Here is a 22796-nt window from a genome sequence, read left to right on the forward strand (position 1 = left end):
GAATAAAAAAAAAAAAGAAGACATACAGATGGCTAACAAACACATGAAAAAATGTTCAACATCACTCATTAGCAGAGAAATGCAAATCAAACCTCAATGAGGTACCATTTCATGCCAGTCAGAATGGCTGCTATCTAAAAGCCTACAAGCAATAAATACTGGAGAGGGTATGGAGAAAAGGGAACCCTCTTACACTGTTGGTGGGAATGCAAACTAGTACAGCCACTATGGAGAACAGTGTGGAGATTCCTTTAAAAACTGGAAATAGAACTGCCTTATGACCCAGCAATCCCTCTGCTGGGCATACACACTGAGGAAACCAGAATTGAAAGAGACATGTGTACCCCAGTGTTCATCACAGCACTGTTTATAATAGCCAGGACATGGAAGCAACCTAGATGTCCATCAGCAGATGAATGGATAAGAAAGCTGTGGTACATATACACAATGGAGTATTGCTCAGCCATTAAAAAGAATACATTTGAATCAGTTCTCATGAGGTGGATGAAACTGGAGCCTATTATACAGAGTGAAGTAAGCCAGAAAGAAAAACACCAATACAGTGTACTAATGCATATATATGGGATTTAGAAAGATGGTAACGATAACCCTGTATGCAAGACAGCAAAAGAGACACAGATGTATATAACAGACATTTGGACTCTGTGGGAGAGGGCGAGGGTGGGATGATTTGGGAGAATGGCATTGAAACATGTGTAATATCATATGTGAAACGAATCGCCAGTCCAGGTTCAATGCATTAGACAGGGTGCCTGGGGCTGATGCACTGGGATGACCCAGAGGGATGGTATGGGGAGGGAGGTGGGAGGAGGTTTCAGGATGGGGAACACATGTACACCCGTGGCGGATTCATGTTGATGTATGGCAGAACCAATACAATATTGTAAAGTAATTAGCCTCCAATTAAAATAAATTTATATTTAAAGAAAAAGAATCAACTCCTCATCTATCAAGTTTTATGATGAAATTATAGCAACTCAGTCACATTTTCAGGTTTCACTTCTAATTCTAGTTCTTTTCTTATGTCTACCACATCTGCAGTTACTTACTCCACCATAGTCTTGAACCCCTCAGAGTTATCTGTGAGGGTTAGAATCAACTTCTTCCAGACTCCTCTGAAAGTTTGTATTTTGGCCTCTTCCCATGAATCATGAAAGTTTTTGGTGGCATCTAGAAAGTTACTCTTTTCCAGAAGGTTTTCAGTTGACTTTGCCAAGATCCATCAGAAGACTCACTATCTATGGCAGCTATATAGCCTTATAAAATATATTTCTTAAATAAGACTTGAAAGTCAAAATGACTCTTTGATCCACAGGCCACAGAATCGATGTTGTGTTATTGTTGTTTAGTCACTCACTCGTGTCTTGACTCTTTTGTGACACCATGGACTGTAGCCCACCAGGCTCCTCTGCCCATGGAATTCTCCAGGCAAGAATACTGGAGGAAGTTGCCTTCCTCAGAGGATCTTCCTGTCCCAAGGATCAGACCTGTGTCTTTTGCTTGGCAGGCACTTTCTTTACCACTGAGCCATAAGAGAAGCCTAGATGTTGTGTTAGCAGGCATGAAAAGAGCATGAATCTTGTGTATCTCCATACTGTTTGATATAGAAAACTTAGCTTTCAGCCTGTCTTGTCTTTCGACATGCCTTCCTCACTAAGCCTAGTCATTTCTAGCTTTTGATTTAAAGTGAGAGTCGTGGAACTCATCCTTTCACTTGAACACTTCAAGGCCATTGTAGGGTTATGTTCATGGGCCTAATATCAAATTGCTGTGTCTCAGGGAATAGAGACACCCATGGAGAGGAAGAGAGAGGGAAATGGCCAGTCCATGGAACAGTCAAATCATACACATTTATAGATTAAATTTGCAGTCTTACATGGGTGTGCAGTTTATGGTGCCCCCAGATAATTATAGTGGTAACATCAGATCACTGATCACAGATCACCATAACAAATATAATAATGATGAAAAAAATTTGAAATATTGCCAGAATTACCAAAATGTGACCCAGAAACCTAAGTGAGCAAATGCTGTTGGAAAAATGGCCCCAGTAGACCTGGTCTATGCAGGGTTGCCACAAGCCTTCAATTTTTTAGGAACGCTATATCTGCAAAGTGGATAAAGCAATGCACAGTAGACGAGGTCTTCCAGTACACCAAAAGCAAATTAGTTTGAACTTTAGTGTCCGACAGTTCTTCCAAACCAGGTTACCTTTGTAAACAAATACCTTTATTTTCTTAATTGCTCCAGAGCTCACCAGATCACTGCCATCAGGGAACACGTTCTTAACTAAAATTTCTAAATGGCTAACTTTACTTCACCCTAAATATTACATGTCTTGTTTACACCGTCTGGTACTAAAGGTCACATGCTTCTCTGTACTACCATTCAGGATGGTCAGAAAGTGTCCCAGCTCCTTAGGCTTCTGTGTCATAGGCATGAAACAAATGAAAGGACTCAGGATTTCCTTCCTGCCTGCCTAGAAATGAAAGACAGAGAACCTTCAAAATGATTCACCAAATACAGCAGACGCTGTTTAAAATGAGCAGATTCCACAGGGAAGTTGCCAGGTTAAGGGGAAAAAAGTAGGTGGAACAATTCAAAGTGATAAGCTAGCTCTCATACCTTCACTTTCAGAAAACACTTATCAGATACTTGAACTTAGAGCCACACAGGAATTTTAATGGTCACATAGGAAAAGAAAAATCAGATCTTGGGTCGGTAAAGAGAAGGAATTAGAACTGAGATCCCTGCCTGTGGCTTGGCTCCTGAAGTCTGTATAATCAGTGAAATGTGAATGCTTAACGGAAAAATCTGTCCAACAACAAAGGGAGATGTCAGGATAGTCTGCCTTGACCTTGTTTATGAGGTGATGGGGGAGAGGAAAGAGAAGTTTCCTTTGAGAATTTGTAGCCACAGTCTTACCCATATATGAGTTGGGCATTCAAATATATACCACCTATGTAGTCTTAGAAACCTCAAACCAGGAAGTAAAATGGTCTCCCATTATTGGTTTCCCAGGCTGCTTCGCAGATTTATAGATACCTTTTTAGTGGTGGAAAAACTTTCAATCTAAAACCCTCAAAATTGCCACAGGTATAGAGCAGCAGTTATTAGTGAACAGTGAAAAATTAATGCTTGAGGAAACAAGTCAGCAGAAATAAAGGCAGAATTTCACCTGTTGGACTTTAATATTTGTATACAGAATAAATAACTTTGTCTGATGTGATTAGGAAAATAAGAATAAATTAATAACATAATAAAGAAGGAGACTAGTAATTGTGTAGTATTGAAAAAAATAGAATCTTTGGAAATGAAAAATCAAGCTGATGAAATAAAAAAGTGCATAACATAAATAGTGAGAGATTAGACATACAACAGTCCAATGAACTATAAAATTGAGCAGCAGAAATTGGACAGGATGTGGTACAGAGAAACAAAATGATAGAAAAACATTCAAGAGCCACACGGAATACAGTAATAAGATCTAACACTTATAATCAGATTTCCAGAAGGAAGTAATAGTGAGAATGAGGAAGAGGGATCTGAATGGCTGAGAACTTTCCAGAATTGATAAATCACAAATATCAGAGATAGCAAATTCACCAAATCCTGATCAAGATAAATAAAAAGGAATCTATACATATTCTCTTTGTAGTCAAATTGAAGAACACCAAGACAATGAGAAGATATGAAAAACAGCCAGAGAGAGACAGAGTCACTGAGAAACCGGTAAATTGACAGCTAATTTACTCATGTAATTTACAAGCTGTTACAGCTAATTTATTAGAATATCAGTAGAAGACAGAAGCCAATAGAACATTACCTTGAAAGTTCTGAGAGAAAATATGACAACCTAAATTTATTTAGTAACAAGGTTGAAATAAAATTAGTTGGATGGGGAAGGAGGTGGGAGGGGCTTCAAGATGGGGAACACATGGACACCCATGGCTGATTCATGTCAATGTATGGCAAAAACCACTATAATATTGTAAAATAATTAGCTTCCAATTAAAATAAATTAATAATTTTTTTAAAAAAGACTAACGAAAGGAAATTTATGAAACTAAAATCAGCAGGGTTGAGGAAACTGAGGATTTGACTGAATCTTAATGGTAAAGAACTAAACTGTCATGAGTATTCCTTCTCCTTCTCACCACTTGGTTCAGCAAAGTGCAAACGTATTTCTTACCCAGAATGAGACATGGACTCTGAAATACTGTACATTCATAAATTAAAAGTTCCCTTTTTCACACTGTCTGTAGCCCTGAGTTTGATTGCTGAGGCTGCATGATCTGTAGGAAGAACACAGGTTTCATATAGACAAACACGGCGTCAGATCTCATCTCTGCCTCAGGTTACACTCATACGCTTTTGTGATCTTCAGCATCCGTTAATAGACATGAGTTGTTTTTTTTTTCTTCAGCAGTATAATGGGGTTTAAGAATGAAACATCCCAGAGTCATTGTGAAGATTAAATAATGTTTGCTAAACACTCGATGCATCAGAAGCAACAGTTGGTAGGGACAGTAGAAGTGGGTGTTGCTATTAGTGGCTGCCTTTGCCCCTCTGTTCTGTGATGCTAAGGCTGCTTATGTTTTCTGTTCCCTTTTTGTACCCTTGTAATTATCAGCATGTACTGATGTGTCTTACCGTGGCTCTGTTTCTGGGAAAAATCAAGTATTATCATCATTATTGACAGGGCATGTGAGAGCATGGTTGTGAAACTCTGTTTCACTATAAAGCCTTTGGGGATTATAAATGTTTTGCTGGGGTGTGGCCGGTAACAGGTAAAGATATAAGGCAACTTGCAAGGTATTAGGGAGCAAAGACAAGAATTCTTCAGGAACGTGTTGATTGCAATAAATGGATCAGGTGTTTTTTTTTAAACAGTAGAGACTTTAAGATCTAACAAGTTACAGTTTGAATTGCAGGCTAACAAGAGAAGTAGATCATGTAAAAGGGACAGAGTAACTGAAGAGAAAGGTTTAATATGTTAGAAATAAAGAATATTCTTTATTTTAAAGAAATATTTATTAATTAAAGTGAAATTTTTTAAGAGTATTTCATATGCCTTTTATCTATAGGCAGGGTTGATCATTGCAGTCTACTGGCCTGAGATTTAGGGATAGAACTATTAGATGGGGTAGCAGTGTCATTGTCCAAACTGGGATGGATTTGAGAAAGATTGGGCTCCTATTAGTAGTTACACTAGTTCAAGAGAGGGCAGCCAGTAAATGGTGACTCTCCGTGGCAAACTCAAGAATGTATTCACATGCTCTAATCTACAGTTAGAACTTATAGATGAAATGGAAACAGAGAGATGAAATGGGAATAGAGGGTGAAAACAGAGACAGTAGGCAGTAGATGGAGACTTGCTAACAGGATTTACAAGGGGTTGGGAGGGACGATGGATATACTGAAGAGAAATTTTGTACATGGACTTCTTTCGATATGAGATCCCCGACACCACGTTTTAGGTGGGGTGACCGCCAGACCCCAGTGCAGGGATGATCCAGAAGTAGCATTTCATAGGCATCCCCATAGCTGAGCAGATTTGAGAGGACAGTTTTCCATTTATCACCTGGTTTCTAATGGGGGAGTGATGTCTGAAAAGAACACAGAAGAGCTAACTGTCAGAATATAAAACAGGTAATACTCGTGAGCCCTTATCAAGCCAAAAATCAGTGTACTTTTTATAATCCTTTGTTTAAAAAGGATTGTAGTTTGTTTCATGCTTTAGAAAGATGTCAATAATGAATAAAAGGAGAAACTTTGCTTGAAAAGGTGAGCTTCAGTCACTGCTGATTTATTTATGTGGAACACTTCATTCTCTGGCAAAGATGAGAAATGTTCTTGCTTTTTGCCCTTTTTTTAATCCTTTTCTATCTCTGTTATAGCCACTGGCCACATATGGGTGGCTAGTGAGCATGGGAATTCTCTCCATATTGAAATGTGCTGGAAGTGTAAGTGCTACATTTTAAGAATTAGGATGAAAAATTATAAAATATCTCATAACTTTACATTGATTACATTGTCATGTGAAAATGATAATATTCTGAATATGCTGTATTAAGTAAAAATATATTATTAAAGTTAATTTGACCTGTTCTTTTTGTTCTTTGTTAATGTGGTTATGTGGTATGGGTGTGAAAGTTGGACTATTAAGAAAGCTGAGCACCGAAGAATTGATGCTTTTGAACTATGGTATTGGAAAAGACTCTTGAGAGTCCCTTGGACTGCAAGGAGATCCAGCCAGTCCATCCTAAAGGAGATCAGTCCTGGGTGTTCATTGGAAAGACTGATGTTGATGCTGAAACTCCAGTACTTTGGCCACCTCATGCAAAGCACTGACTCATTGGAAAAGACCCTGATGCTGGGAAAGATTGAAGGTGGGAGGAGAAGGGGATGACAGAGGATGAGATGGTTGGAAGGCATCACCGACTCAGCGGACATGAGTTTGAGTAAACTCTGGGAGTTGGTGATGGACCGGGAGGCCTGGAGTGCTGCAGTCCATGGGGTCACAAAGAGTCAGACACGACTGAGCAACTAAACTGAACTGAACTGAATGTGGTTTTTAGAAAATTTTAAATTATACTTGTGACTTGTATTATATTTCTTCTGGACAGCACTGTTCCAGACTTAAATGTACTTTTAAAATTTTAATTTGGTGTGGGGAGCGGGGGTGGTGGTGCTTTTACTGCTTGGTTTATGAGATCTTACTTCCCAGACCAGGGATTGCACCCAGCCCAGGTGGTGAAAGCACTGAGTCCTAACCACTGGACAACCAGGGAATTCCCTTTATTTCCTGATTTTAAATAATTATTTAGTGAAAAAAAAAAATGACAAAATCCCAGCTGAAATCATTTTTTAAAACAGTCACATTTTGTTTATATATATGTATATATATGTAAATGTATATTCAGTTAAAGAATATGTATTCTTTAATTGCAATATAGTTGATTTACAGTGTGTTCATTTCTGCTGCACAGAAAAGTGAATCACTTATATATCTATATATAGATAAAGATATATATACACACACAAACACAATCTGTTTTTGAAATTCTTTTCTATTATGGTTTTTCATAGGATATTGAATATGGTTCTCTGTGCCATACAGTAGGACCTTGTTGTTTATCCATCCTATATGTAATAGCTTATATCTGCTAACCTCAAACTTCCATTCCATCCCTTCCCTACTTCCCCTTCTTCTTGGCAAACATAAGTCTGTTCTTTACATCTGTGAGTCTGTTTCTGTTTTGTGGATAGGTTCATTTCTGTCAAATTTCAGACTCCACATATAAGTGATATCATGTAGTATCTTTCTCTTTCTGGCTTACTTCACTTAGTATGGTAAGTGTATCCATGTTGCTACAAATGGCATTGTTTTGTTCTTTTTCCTGGCTGAATAGTGGTCCATTGTGTATATATACAACATCTTTTTTGTCCATTCATCTGTTGATGAACATTTAGATAGTTTCTATGTCTTGGCTAATGTGACTCTTGTTGCTAGGTGTGCCTGTATCTTTTTTAATTAGAGTTTTCTCTGGATATATGCCCAGGAATGGGATTGCTGGTTATTGTTCATTCACTCAGCCATGTCCCACTCTTTGCGACCCCAGCATGGACTGCAGCATGCTAGGCTGCCCTGTCCTTCACTCTCTCCTGGAGTTTGCTCAGGCTTATGTCCATTGAGTCAATGATGCCATCCAACCATCTCATTCTGTGTCACCACCTTCTCCTTATGCCTTCAGTCTTTGCCACAGCATCAGGGTCTTTTTTAATGAGTCAGCCCTTTGCATCAGGTGGCCAGAGTTTTGGAGCTGCGGCCTCAGCATCAGTCCTTTCAATGAATATTCAGGGTTGATTTCCTTTAGATTGACTGGTTTGATCTTCTTGCTGTCCAAGAAACTCTCAAGAGTCTTCTCCATCATATGGTACCATTAGGTACCATATGCTGTGGTACCATAGCACCATCATATGGTAATACTGTTTTTAGATTTTTGAGGAACCCCTATACTGTTTTCCATACTAGTGACTGTACCAATTTATATTCCCACCAACAGTGTAGGAGGTTCCCTTTTCTCCACATCCTTTCCAGCATTTATTTGTAATGATGATCATTCCGTAAAATAGTCACATTTTCTAATGGCATAGCTCATGTCAGAAATGTGCATATGTGTGTGTGCACACAAACACTTGTGCTTGCTCAGTCCTGTCTGACTCTTTGTGACCCATAAACTGTATCCCACCAGGCTCCTCTGTCCTTGAAATTGTTCAAGCAAGAATACTGGAGTGGGTTGTCATTTCCTTCTCCAGGGAATCTTCCCAACCCAGGAATCAAACCCAGATCTCTTGTATCTCCTGTATTGGCAGGCAGATTCTTTACCACTAGCACCACTTGGGTGTTTCTTCTTAATTTCTCATAGGTTTATCATGATTTCCAATATTAATGCTTTATGTTTTGACTTTTCATTCCTGTTTTCTCAAGCAGCTACTGACTATAAAGCACTTAGAGCCATAGACCAGGAGAGTACTTTCGAGGTAGAAGAGGGATTCTCTTCTAACAACCTCAGTTTAAAAGTTCAGAGACTGAAGCTTGTAGGTATATATACCTTCCTTAACTAATAATAGTTATTTAATTGGAAAAGTTCACCCTTGAAAGAAATCCTGGATACTTCTTTTTGTAAGGTAGAGATCACCTCATTAAAGTTATCCTCTTTTGAATAATGTATTTTCCTTTGGTATACACCAGTGGTTCTTGGATTGGTTTTTCTCCCTGCCAGACTGGTGGCTCAGATGGTAAAGCATCTGTCTACAATGCGGAAGACCTGAGTTTGATCCCTGGGTCGGGAAGATTCCCTGGAGAAGGAAATGGCAACCCACTCCAGTACTCTTGCCTAGAAAATCCCATGGATGGAGGAGCCTGGTGTCCATGGGGTTGCAAATAGTCGGACGTGACTGAGTGACTTCACTTCACTTCAGAGACACTAGAGGCTTCCCAGGTGACTCAATGGTAAAGAATCTGCCTGCCAATCCCAGAGCCACAAGAGATGTTGGTTCGCTCTTTGGATTGGGAAGAGCCCCTGGAGGAGGAAATGACAACCCACTCCAGTATTCTTGCCTGGAGAATTCCATGGTCAGAGGAGCCTGGCGGGCTACAGTCCATGGGTTCTCAAAGAGTTGGACATGACTGAATGGCTTTCATTTTCCAGAAAGCAGAGGCTCTTATCAGAGTAATGCACTCTAACCAATGTTATAAGAAGATGCAAATTTTCTTGGCCATGGAGCCAACCAAATAGTAGAATTAGTTAACAAGACAGAATGTTAAGTTTTTTGTTAAACAGGAAAGTATCTCGTGCCTAAAATGACTCAGATGTGACTATGCTTCATAGTAAATAATAGTCTGTCTTATTTCTGTGACTCAGTTTTCCAAAAGAATTGCAAAGATAAGACTTGTAGAGCTTTAAAGGTTTTTTAGATCATTTAAGTAGGTTCTCTTCTTGCTGGTACTTCTTATATTAAAAAAAAAAAAAAAGCTCAGAAAAAAAGCAGTTGCAGGATCTGACAGGTTCAAATCAATTCACATGGGAAATAATCATAGGAGATGATTTTTTTTTTCCCCCTAGAAACAAATTACTTGGAAGAAGTGTTTAAAATCTGTGAGTCTCTTAGATAAAAGCAAATTATTTTACATGATCAATGAGATTCATTGAACTGCCAAATATGTTGTGCACTGAAATTAGACTTAATTTACTTTTGTTATGGTGAGTTTGCTATTTGTTCTAAGATAAAACCAATGATCACAAGTACAGTAGCAAAGACAGGTGAAATTGGATGGAGGTCAGTTGCCAAGCCAGACCATCAGTGATCCCTTGCAAACTAATGACTAGATTTTTATCTAGAGGTTGAGAAACAAAACTCATTTTGAGACATAATTTAAATGGTCTTTAGGCCTTGTGTCTTTTGAGAAAGTATTAACTCTCTCAATGGCATATTAAGAAAAATGGTGTTCAGTTCAGGGGATATAAAGTTTAACCTCAGCTTTACTGCTGAAGAGCCGTGGGTTTCATTCAAGTCCTGACCTCTATTTTCAACCTTCAATGAGGAGAATGGATGATAATTTGGTGTGTGTTGTTAAGATCCCTTTAAGCTCCGAACTTATTTCAGTAAAATGGAGAAAATAAAAGAATGGTTATCTGACCTCCTTAATCATAGTTATTTTATGACGTGAGTGACAAGTGGTAGTAATTTTATGAGGTCTCTGGTTGATTGAAAATTAAAATATAAAAGAATTTGGAAGCTTGGATGTACATATTTTGGTTTCTTTTTCTACAAAACAAGGTGATGTCATGTTAACAAGTAATGTCTATCAATTCAGTTTACTTCTTGAATATTTTGTGTTAGCTTGGCGTTCTTTTTTTTAAGAGAACTCTGGCAACTTGCTGATGGTTTTATTTTGACATAGGGTTATAAAACTTGTGGTGATCAAGGTATAATATAGATTTGTGAGCCGGTTGCCATCCTGAAAGAAAACACCCATTAAACTTTTTCTGGCTTGTATCCCAAATGATTGATTGTACTGATAAACAAGTAAAAATCTTACCATATTTCAGCACTTGGCCATTTAAATTTGAATAATCATTTTAAGTGCTCACCTGGTTAAGAGAGAAAGGTAGTAAGGTGTCTTTCTTTGGGTTAATATGTATGTTTCTGATATAAAGTGTAATCTAATAAATTTTGGATAGTTTTGACTAATTTAGATAATGACAACCTGGAGAAAACTTGGGTCTTTATGTGCTTTCTAAAGAAATTCACCAAGATATTAGGGGAGAAAAATCCAGAAAAGGAGGGGAAAGCCCAGTGAATTCTGAGACAAACATCTGCAGAAATGACTTGGCAGTCTTCAGAGATGAAATGACTTACTTAAAAGATAGGCCATCTGTTTATCAGCCTTATTTCTCTCCTCAGGGCTTTTGTTAAAGAAAGCCCTTTTAGAAGAGGGCTGTTATCCTTATGTCAATAATATAAACTGATCTTCTCTGATGTTACACTTTTCTTAACCTAACTTTTTTCTTTTCCTAAACTGTTGTACAGACTATCATGAGGAAAAGAAAGTCTTAAATGGTAAGTCGTATACATTTATAGTGAAAAACTGAATCATATTCACATGACTGTATACAAAATGCCTTACAGAATTATTTGGGATATTTAGATATTTTTATGCAAAAGATGTGTTTACTTGCTAAGCTTAGAGGATTTGACAGGACTCTGTAGATCCCTTACTGAAGCCATGACTCTTTCTATAGTCCTTTCTATGGCATCTCTGAACTTGTGTTCATCTGTCCTCAGCTTGAATACAGTAAGTCCCCTGTATACGAACGAGTTCTGTTCCGAGAGTGTCTTCATAAGTCCAATGTGTTCATAAGTCCAACAAAGTTAGCCTAGGTACTCAACTAACACAATAGGCTATATAATAGTGTATGACAGGTTTATAATACTTTTCACACAAATAATAAATTAAAAAAAAATAAAACATTTTTAGTCTTATAGTACTTTGAAAAGTACAGCAATACCAGCTGCATCACGGCTGCTTTTGCACTTGCTTCCAAGTATTCTGGGCTTAAAATAAAGATACTGTGCTAGTATACTCTGTACTCGGCTTCCCAGGTGGCACTAGTAGTAAAGAACCCAGCTGCCAATGCAGAAGGCAAAGGAGATACAGGTTCAATCCCTTGGTGGGGAAGATCCCTTGGAGGAAGGCATGGCAACTCACTCCTGTATTCTTGCCTGGAGAATCTCATGGACAGAGGAGGCTGGAAAGCTATAGTCCATGGGGTCTCAGAGAGTCAGACACAACTGAAGCAACTTAGCACACATGCACTCTATACAGAACTGTACAGTAAAGCACACAAAAGCACAACCACGTGTAGAGGATGCATGCATGTGACAGTGTACACTATACACATGAACTGACCTACATGATTGGACACGTGAATGCACGTTTGCCTCTTTGAAAGTTCGAGACTTGAAGGTTCTTATGTAGGGGACTTAACTGTACTTTCATTGACTTGGAGTTCCCCCCTCCGATGCCAGGCTGAGGGCACCTCTCCCTCAGGCACAGGGCTCTCCTCCAGTATCTATGCAGATACTGAGTAGCCTGTTAATCCCCTCTTCTCTGGGCTCGGCAGCTCTCGTCAGCCATTCACTATGATTTGGAATCATGACTGACACTACCCCTAATCTCCTCAAAAATTTTGGTGTGAGACTTTCAAAACTGCCTGGGGCTACTCTGACTGAACTGTAATACTAATATATGTTTTAAAATGCATTTTTTTCCTTTGTATTTTGGACAAGAAAGTTGTAGAAATTCAGCTAACAAGCTAGATTGCCAGATGAATTACCTCTTCTTTTTCAAGTAGAGGAAACAGTCTTCTTATAGACTAATACATGCAGTTTGTGATGTGCCACCTGAAGTTGTCTGACAGGGTCACCGCATTAAAGGAAGGTCTGTTCTTGGGTTTCAGCTGATACTTTACTCTTCCATGATACTAGGCAAACAGCCTTTCCTTAAAGGCTAATTACTGGTTGGCTATTTTCTTTCCCGCCACATTGCTTTCCTTTGGCTGCATGGCACTTAACATGTCAGTTAACAGGGGCCTTAAAAATGTGATATTACATTGTCCAGTGGTCTGGCCAGCACAGTTACCTCTTTTATATGAATATGTATGCCTCAAATATTTGACTTATATAAGTGTATATGGTTAAGTCTGCATATTTACAGACGTTATCTGCCTGCTTTCTGTGTCATCATTTAAACGTCATTTAAAACACTGAAGCCAGCATTCCTCTAGAGACCCAGTCTCTTCAAATTGACATAAGTCCATCAGTTCTCTCGTGTTTTAACAGAAGGTTCTCTGGATAAGAAGAATCTTGAAAACCTCTAAACTACCGTGTCTCCTAGGTGCCTCCCAACACTGACTTTGTATAATTACCATGCCTTCTAATTGAGAATTTTAAGACTCGCCAAAGCCTAAATTTTTTTTCCTGCACAAAGAGTATACTCCTACTGTAGAAGAAAAATAGTTAATGTTTACAGAATCTCTGAAGCTCTTCCCTGTTCTCAGAGTTTTCAAAAACAATTCAAAAACCAGAGCCTTGGTGGGCATTTAAAATGTGATGTTGAGACACACCCACAAGAAAATCTAAAATGAAAAAGACAGAATACCACGTATCAGCAAGGTATTGGAGCAACCAGGCATCCATACCCTTATGGTAAAAATTGTAAGTTGGTATGACCTTTTTGGAAAACTGTTTAGCAGTATTTACTAAAGCTAAACATACTCACGTCCTGTATACCTATCAGATATGTAGATGGATGTTCTTTAAGAATGAGTGTGTACATGTACCAAGAATATTAATAACAGCACTATACATAATCACCAAAAACTGCCCAAATATCCATCAACAGTAGAATGAATAGATTCTAATATATGGTATATGGTATATTGAGAGAGTATAATAATACTCAGTAGTAAAACAGAACAAACTACTAATGCATTCAGCAGCATGGATAACATCTCAGAAAACTCCAGACCTGACTCATTGCTTACTATTAATCATGCTAATTTGACATTAACTTTAACGTCTATGTAACTGTCCCAAAAACCCAGACCAAAAGAAAGCATGTTTTATGATTCCACTTTTTCATAAAGGTCAAATGCAGGCAAAAACTAATCATGATGTTAAAAGTCAGAATAGTGATTATCTTGGGGGAGAGGTGGTGAATGGAAGGGCACAGGGAGGGTGATGGTTACAAGGGTATGTTTTACATATGGAAATTCATTGAGTAGTATATTTATGACTTGTCTCCTTTTATAATATTTCAATAAGAAGTTTACTGGAGAGATGGGGTGAAAAAAAGAAAAATGCAACATAGATGAACTGTAGCTATTTTGTTTATTTTTCTTTGTGAAGGCATGCTTCCTCAGAGCCAAGTGACAGATACACTTGCCAAAGAAGGTCCTAGTTCTCCAAGGTATGCTTTCTAATTTTACTTTCTTTAAAGCTTAATCAGTTCTACACCAAAATATGCACATTAAAAAAAAATGGCTCTAAGTTTGATTTAGTGCTTATTATATTAATCATGCTTTTTTGATACAAGAACTGCACTGCCTCATTTATCAGGCATTGTTGAAAAATGAGCTGTTCCCTAAATATGAATTTTTAGCATAACTGAAGTTTAACCCATTTTAAACACCACAACTTAAAAAAGAACTGTTTAAAACAATTTTTTTCTGATTATCACATATATATTCATGGTAGCAAACTTAGAAACACAGGGAAATACAAAAGAAAGTGATAAAAGTCGGTCCCATCAACCCTAAATATATACTCTTAATATTTGGTTTATTCTATCCACTTTGATTCATGTAGTACCTATTTCCGTATTATTCTGACAGTATCGGTATTACAGTATATTATGTGATCAACTTTGTATGTCATGAAATATTCTGCAAAGGCATTTTCTGGTCTGTATTCCATCATATGATGGAAATTGATCAAGTATCCATAATTTATTCAACTGTAATATGCTTCCCTAGTGGCTCAGTGGTCAAGAATCCTGCTAATGCAGGAGATGCAGGTTCATCCCCTGTGTCGGGAAGATCCTCTAGAGAAGGAAATGGCAACTCACTCCAGTATTCTTGCCTGGGAAATCCCATGCACAGAGGAGGAGCCTGGCAGGCTACAGTCCATGGGGTTGCAGAAGAGTCAGACACAACTTAGCAACTAAACAACAACAGCGTTATTTTGCATGTCTAGTTTGTTTTATCAGTTTTTTAATGAAAATTCTTGGAAATGTATTGCACTGTCTTAGTAAATTAAGCAATCCATGTATAATTTTGTTAATGATATTTCACATGCCCTAGGGTTATGTGTGTTATTTGTCATTTTTCTCTTACCACCTTTCCCCACAAGGTGAATCTGTAACAGTAGCATCCTGCTATACTTGTTATATCTGTTATTTCATATACAATTTTAAGTTAAGAGCCTCGGGGTATCTCTTGTAAGATTCACTTTGGGGGCCTGTATACAGGTAATAAGAACAAAATCAATTTGATCAGAAGTTTTACAAAACAGATGATGTAGCTTTTCCTTAAATTTTTGCTGTTGACTGTTAAACATCCTTGGTGAGTTAATTTCGTCGGTAATATATTTGTCACAGGAAAGAGTCAAGGTAATAAGCATGTAGATTTTGTCATTTTCCTTCAGAAAATATGTTGTGTTATTGCTCTGATACAAGGCATTTTAGATGTGTAACCTTTATAAAAAGTGTCTTGTCAAGGAGGTGGTTTGTCTTTATCCAAGTTGGTATACCTGTAGTATATGTCCATGTATTTGCTGGTATACATGAAGTATTGTTGTTCAGTTACTAAGTTGTATCTGATTCCTTGCAGCCCCATGGAGTACAGCAAGCCATTCTTCCCTGTCCTTCACCATCTCCTGGAGTTTGCTCAAACTCGTGGTCATTGAGTCAGTGATGCATCCATCCATCTTATCCTCTGTTGCCCTTCTCCTCATGCCCTCAATCTTTCCCAGCATCAGGGTCTTTTCCAAGGAGTCGACTCTTCCTATCAGGTGGCCAAAGTATTGGAGCTTCAGCATCAGTCCTTCTATTGAATACTCATGATTTCCTTTAGGATTGACTTGTTTGATCTCCTTGCAGTCCAACAGACTCTCAAATGTCTTCTCCAGCACCACAGTTCAAAAGCATCAATTCTTTGGCGTTCAGCCATTTTTATTGTCCAGCTCTCACATCTGTACATGACTATTGGAAAAACCATAGCTTTGATTATACAGACCTTTGTCAGCAAAGTGATGTCTCTGCTTTGTAATATGCTGTATAGGTTTATGATAGCTTTCCTTCCAAGGAACAAATGTCTTTTAATTTCATGGTTGCAGTCATTATCTGTAGTGATTTTGGAGACCAAGAAAATAAAATCTTCCATTTTTTCCCCTTCTATTTGCCATGAAGTGATGGGACCAGATGCCACAGTCTTCATTTTGTTAATGTTGAATTTTAAGCCAGCTTTTTTCACTCTCCTTTTTTACCCTCATCAAGAGGCTCTTTAGTTCCTCTTCGATTTCTGCCATTAGTAGTATCATTTGCATGTCTGAGGTTATTGATATTACTGCCAGCAATCTTGATTCCAGTTTGTGATTCATCCAACCTGGCATTTTGCATGGTATTCTGCATATAAGTTAAATAAGCAGGGTGACAGTATACAGACTTGACATACTCCTTTCCCAATTTTTGAACCAGTCTATTTGCCATGTCCAGTTCTAACTGTTGCTTCTTGACTTCTTGACCTGCATACAGATTTCTCAGGAGACAGGTAAGTTAGTCTAGTATTCCCATCTCTTTAAGAATTTTCCAGTATGTTGTGATCACACAGTCAAAGGCTTTAACATAGTCAATGACAAGAAGTAGATGCTTTTCTGGTATTCTCTTGCTTTCTCTAGTGGATGTTGGCAATTTTGATCTCTGATTCTTCTGCCTTTTCTAAGCTTGTTGCTTAGAAAAGTCAGCTTGTACATCGGAAATTTCTTGATTCACATACTGCTAAAGCCTAGCTTGAAGGATCTTGAGTATTACCTTGCTAGCATGTGAAATGAGTGCACTTTTATGGTTGTTTGAACATTCTTTGGTATTGGAATGAAAACTGACCTTTTCCAGTCCTGTGGCCACTGCTGAGTATTCTAAGTTTGCTGATGTATTGAGCTGACTTTAACAGCATCATCTTTTAGGATTTAAAATAGCTCAGCTCGAATTCCATCACCTCTACTAGCTTTGTTGGTGTAATGCTTCCTAAGGCCCTCTTGACTTCACACTCCAGGATGTGTGGCTCTAGGTGAGTGACCACACCATTGTCATTATTTGGGTCACTGCAATATTGTTTGTATAGTTTCTTCTGTGTTTTATTACCACCTCTTCTTAATCTCTTCTGTTTCTCTTGGGTCCTTGCCATTTCTGTCGTTTCATCGTGCCCATTCTTGAATGAAATTTTCCCTTGATATCTCAAATTTTCATGAAGGGATTTCTGTTCTTTTCCATTCTATTATTTACCTCTTTTCTTTGCATTGTTCACGTAAGAAGGCTTTCTTTTCTCTCCTTACTATTCTCTGGAACTCTGCATTCAGATGGGTATGTCTTTCCTTTTTCCTTTGCCTTTGGCTTCTCTTCTTTCATCAGCTCTTTGTAAAGCCTCCTTAGACAATCAGTTAGCCTTCTTGCATTTCTTTTTCTTTGGGGTGATTTTGATCAACACCTGCTGTACAATGTTACAAACCTCTGTCCATAGTTTTTCAGGCAGTCTGTATACCAGATCTGATCCCTTGAATCTGTTTGTCATTTCCACTGTAAAATCATGAGGGTTTTGATTTAGGTCATATCTGAATGGCCTAGTGTTTTTCCCTACTTTCTTCAATTTAAGCCTGAATTTCGCAGTGAAGAGCTCATGAGCCACAGTCAGCTCCGGGTCTTATTTCTGCTGACTGTATAGAGCTTCTCTATCTTTGGCTGCAAAGATTATAATCAACCTGATTTCAGTATTGATCATCTGGTGATGTCTATGTGTAGAGTCATCTCTTGTGTCATTGGAAGAGGGTGTTTGCTATGACCAGTGTGTTCTCTTGACAAAACTCTGTTAGTCTTTGCCCTGCTTCATTTTGTACTTCAAGGCCAAACTTGCCTGTTACTCCAGATATCTCTTGACTTCCTACTTTTGCATTCTAGTCTCCTATGATGAAAAGGACATCTGTTTTTGGTGTTAATTCTAGAAGGTCTTGTAGGTCTTCAAAGAATTGGTTAACCTCAGCTGCTTTGGCGTTAATGGTTGGGGCATGAACATGGAAGTATAGGCATTTTAAATTGAGAAATAATTGTGAGTTATTTCATCTCACACTACTGATTATGTAGTGAAAAAGTTTCCCTCAAAAAATGTATTTCTTACTGTAGGTTTCAAAATAAATGTTTTAAATCATGTATCTGTTGTGTTATATTGTATGTTTTTTTGATTGTATATTTTTTAAAATTATATCTTTAATGGTTAATTTATGTTAATGCATATAATTATTCATTCTTTTTTGAATATTTTACAGCTATGACTGGTTCCAAACAGACTCTTTAGTCACCATCGTCATATATACTAAACAGAAGGTAAACATGTTTTTAACATCAGAAAAAAATAAAAAGCTACATGCAGGCACATTTCTGAGCACTCATCTTGTATTAACTTACAGCAATTCTATGAGATAGATCCTTTCATTATCCCTATTTTACAGGTGAGGAAACAGAGATTAGGTAATTTAGCAGAGTCATACAGTAAATGGGAGATCTAATATTTTGATCCCAGACAGGCTGGCTCCATAGTATATACTCTTAACAAACATGCCATAGCATCTCAGGAAAAAAAAACAGAAAGTAGTGGGTTGGCCAAGAAGTTCGATCCAATTTTTCCATAACATCGTACAAAAACCCGAAGAAAACTTTCAGCCAACGCATTATTTTATATGATCTTCTGTGATTTTGTTTGTTTTTATGCATGGATAACAGCAGTTAGTACCCTTGGACTGCAAGGAGATCAAACCAGTCAATTCTAAAGGAAATCAGTCCTGAATATTCATTGGAAGGACTGATGCTGAAGCTGAAATCCCAATACTTTGGCCACCTGATGCGAAGAACTGACTCATTGGAAAAGACCCTGATGCTGGGAAAGATTGAAGGCAGGAGGAAAAGGGGATGACAGAGGAAGAGATGGTTGGATGGCATCACCGACTCAATGGACATGAGTTTGAGCAAGTTCTGGGAATTGATGATGGGACGGGGAAGCCTGGCATGCTGCAGTCCATCAGGTCAGAAAGAATTGTACACGAGTGAACAAATGAACTGAACTGAACAGCAGTGAGAGTCCCAGTTTAACTTCACCATATGAACTGATTTCCTGCACTTGAATTGGAATTCAAGAGACAGGAGAGAGGATTGCTGTGTCTTAGTACGCTTAAGCTTAGTACGCTTAACCAGCTTTAGATGTCCTCTGGAAACTAAAATTAGGGAATTAACTCACTCATTAAGTATTTATTGAACACTGCTTCATTCTGGACACTGCTGTAGAATTCAGAAATCTGCAGGTGGGCCAGATTCATAGAGACTGAGACCTCACCAGGCTTACAGTCCAACCTGGAAAATCAGATGAATAAGCAGGCAACTTACACCATCTCCAGGCACATCCTCCAGCAGCCTGCAGGGTCTCCACACTTGAGGAACCATAGAGATTTAGAGAGAAATTCTGGCAGCCAAGGATTCCTGAGAATTCATGCTACTTCTGCCATGGCAGAACTGTATCTGAGTGAGTGAGTTCCTCCTCCTCCTGAAGTAGGATGTGATGTTCCCGCCGGAGTGTCCAGCCTCTGCCTGAAAGAGCCAGGATGTCCAGAGGCACTGCATGTCCCACTTCCTACTCCCTCCTCACCAAGCAGTCTAGAACCAAGAGGGCAGGGCCTAGGGAACCTGGGATCCGTCTCTTCCCATTGGTGATACCAGTGAGGCACAGAGGGTGGATGACTGAAGGGAAGGGGGAGCTTACTATGTTGAAAGATGTGTTCCTTGTGTAAATGAAAGGCAGAAAAATAACTTGCATCAAAGCTATGTAGAAACTAGAGACATCTGAAAAGTTGTTAGTGATACATTTTTTTTTGATAAGCTGAGCTTAAGAAGTTGTGTTAAGACAGTCCCTTATGCTTAGAGTTTACAGATGAGTGTGTAAGGTAGACATTAAGCATAGACACATATGTAGTTAAAATTATGATGTATGCTTTGAAGGAGAAGAATGTGCTATGAGAGAGCGAAAAACAGGAGTAATGTGGGTTTAGCTTGTGGGCTCTGTAAATAATTACCATGTGAACTTCCACTGATCAGCTTAAATGTATAGTGATAGAGTTTAGAAAAAAGTTTATTTTCCTTTTCTATTTCTGTTTAAGGATATCAACTTAGATTCAGTAATAGTTGATCATCGGGATGATTCCTTTAGAGCCGAGACAGTTATCAAGGATTATTCATACCTTGTACATGTTGGTAAGTAACTTATTCTATATTCATGGAAACAACTTTTGTTACAGTATAGTCATAACTGGTTGTAGAGTCTTGATAAACTATAATATTTTATCTGCTACTGTCATTTTGGTTTGTCATTTTAAAGATTTATTTACTTATTTTTAGCTGTGCTGGGTCTTTGTTCCTCTGTGGACTTTCTCTTAGTTGTGACGAGTGGGGTCTGCTCTCTAGCTGCAGTGCATAGGCTTCTTCTTGTGGTGTCTTCTCTTGCTGTGGAGCATGGATTCCGGGGCATGCGGGCTTTAGCAGTTGTGCCACATGGGCTCTGTAGTTATGGCTCCCGGGCTCTAGAGCACAGGCTCAATAGTTGTGGTGCGCGGGCCCAGCTGCTCCATGGCGTGTTGGAACTTCTGGGCTAGGATCAAACCTGTGTCTCCTGCATTGGCAGGTCTTCATCATTGAGGCACCAGAGAAGCCTGGTTTATCATTTTATGATCAGTTTTGGGGTTTTTTTGTTTGTTTGTTTGTTTTTTCCCCATTATTTCTTTAGACTAGTGAAAGGGCTAGCAAATGGCAGTATGACCTCACTTTTCCCAAGTTTAAACAGTTTGATTAGATGTGATCGAAATCAGTCATATGAAATACTTGCTGGCCCAGCTTTGTAAGATCATATTACTTAATACCTGCAAACACATCTCCAGAGGCCTGCCTGTCATGTGCTCCTGCTGAGTGGACATCACCAGGCACTCTTCCTGGCCTATCTCCTGCCAGCTCTGTCATGGGAAGTCAGAGGCTACATCACAGTAGCCTAGGCCACAAGGTTGTACTATACCCTCCAGTGCCTGTCCCTTCACAGCCAGAGCCCAACCATATAATTCACTTCTGTCTGTTTTGAGAGGTTGCAGATATATCAGGAGAAAGAACTCAGGACTGAAATCTGGAATCAAAGGTATTAGTAGCAGATTCCTAATCCATTTCTCACCTGTAATGACTCTAGGATTTCATCCTTTTCTCCTTCAAAGAAAGTAATATTCCAGTTAAAAAGTAAAAAGGAAACAAACCAAAACAACAAGAAGAAAACTGTATCTTAAGCATGCATTCTTATGTAAAGAATGTTCTGTTTACTTTTGTAAAACAAACTGAGAATCTCCAGATCTCAGCTGACTTGGGATTCTGCTCATGGTTTTCTTAATGAAGGACATTTATTCCTAAATTTGATTGAAGTTGACAAATGTTTTTTGTTTCTTATTTTCCCCCATTCATTAGATTAATCAACCTCAATTCTTACACCTTTCTTCTGGAAGTACATCCTATCTTATTTTTTACCTGCATAAGATCTAATATACATTGCCTCTTAGGGAGAGTTTTAACAAAAAACTCAGATGTCTAAAAAAATATATATTATTCATTAGCTCCGTCATGTTTTTTTTTTTTAACAAAGACTTTTGTGTCAGCATTTATTATGTTTCAAATATTTTATGGCTAGTGCTGTTCACATCATAGCTAACTGTAGCTAGCACATATATGAGAAAACAAAAGCTCCACAGTCAAAAATGTGAAACTCCTGGTTGCTAATATTAAATCAGAATCAAAATGGTAAGTTCACAGAACCATATTAACATAGAGAACTTTAGAACAGATGTTTGTAAAAATACTTCATCTCCCCCTTCTGGGATGTAAGTTCTGGAAAGGCACAGATTTTTCCCTTTCCCTAACTGTGGTACCCACAGCATCTGCAAAGTGTGTGACACACAGTTCAGTTCAGTTCAGTCACTCAGTCATGCCTGACTCTTGCGACCGCATGAACCACAGTACGCCAGGCCTTCCTGTCCATCACCAACTCCCGGAGTTTACCCAAACTCATGTCTGCTGAGTCAGCGATGCCACCCAAACATCTCTTCCTCTGTCTTCCCCTTCTCCTCCTGCCCTCAATCTTACCCAGCATCAGGCTCTTTTCAAATGAGTCAGCTCTTGGCATCAGGTAGCCAAAGTATTGGAGCAGCTTCAACATCAGTCCTTCCAATGAACACCCAGGACTGATCTCTTTTAGGATGGACTGGTTGAATCTCCTTGCAGTCCAAGGGACCCTCAAGAGTCTTCTCTAACACCACAGTTCAAAAGCATCAATTCTTTGGTGCTCAGCTTTCTTTATAGTCCAGCTCTCACATCCATTCATGACTACTGGAAAAACCATAGCCTTGACTGGTAGACGGACCTTTGTTGACAAAATAATGTCTCTGCTTTTTAATATGCTGTCTAGGTTGGTCGTAACTTTCCTTCCAAGCAGTAAACATCTTTTAATTTCATGGCTGCAATCACCATCTGCAGTGATTTTGGAGCCTCAAAAAATAAAGTCAGCCACTGTTTCCCCATCTATTTCCCATGAAGTGATGGGACTGGATGCCATGATCTTAGTTTTCTGAATGTTGAGCTTTAGGCCAACTTTTTCACTCTCCTCTTTACTTTCATCAAGAGGCTTTTTAGTTTTTCTTCACTTCTGCCATAAGGGTGGTGTCATCTGCATATATCTGAGGTTATTGATAGTTCTCCCAGCAATCTTGATTCCAGCTTGTGCTTCATCTAGCCCAGTGTTTCTCATAATGTATTCTGCATAGAAGTTAAATAAGCAGAGTGACAATATACAGCCTTGACGTACTCC

General features: G+C 38.5%; 1 protein-coding gene across 2 annotated transcripts in view; it reads left to right on the top strand.

Moving 5' to 3' along the window:
• The window catches only part of LOC104984749 (cytochrome b5 reductase 4), a 117011-nt gene that overhangs the window by 51338 nt on the left and 42877 nt on the right, over nt 1-22796 (top strand). Inside the window, exons 5-8 of one of the 2 annotated variants that reach the window (XM_010834654.1) lie at nt 11122-11151; nt 14002-14062; nt 18187-18244; nt 20065-20158. In XM_010834654.1, coding sequence (XP_010832956.1) covers nt 11122-11151; nt 14002-14062; nt 18187-18244; nt 20065-20158 — 243 coding nt within the window. The remainder of the gene's footprint in view (nt 1-11121; nt 11152-14001; nt 14063-18186; nt 18245-20064; nt 20159-22796) is intronic. The other variant, XM_010834655.1, reaches the window with a different exon arrangement.

The sequence above is a fragment of the Bison bison genome, unplaced genomic scaffold (genome assembly GCF_000754665.1).
Source record: "Bison bison bison isolate TAMUID 2011002044 unplaced genomic scaffold, Bison_UMD1.0 scf7180017864035, whole genome shotgun sequence".
Taxonomy (NCBI): Eukaryota; Metazoa; Chordata; class Mammalia; order Artiodactyla; family Bovidae; genus Bison; species Bison bison.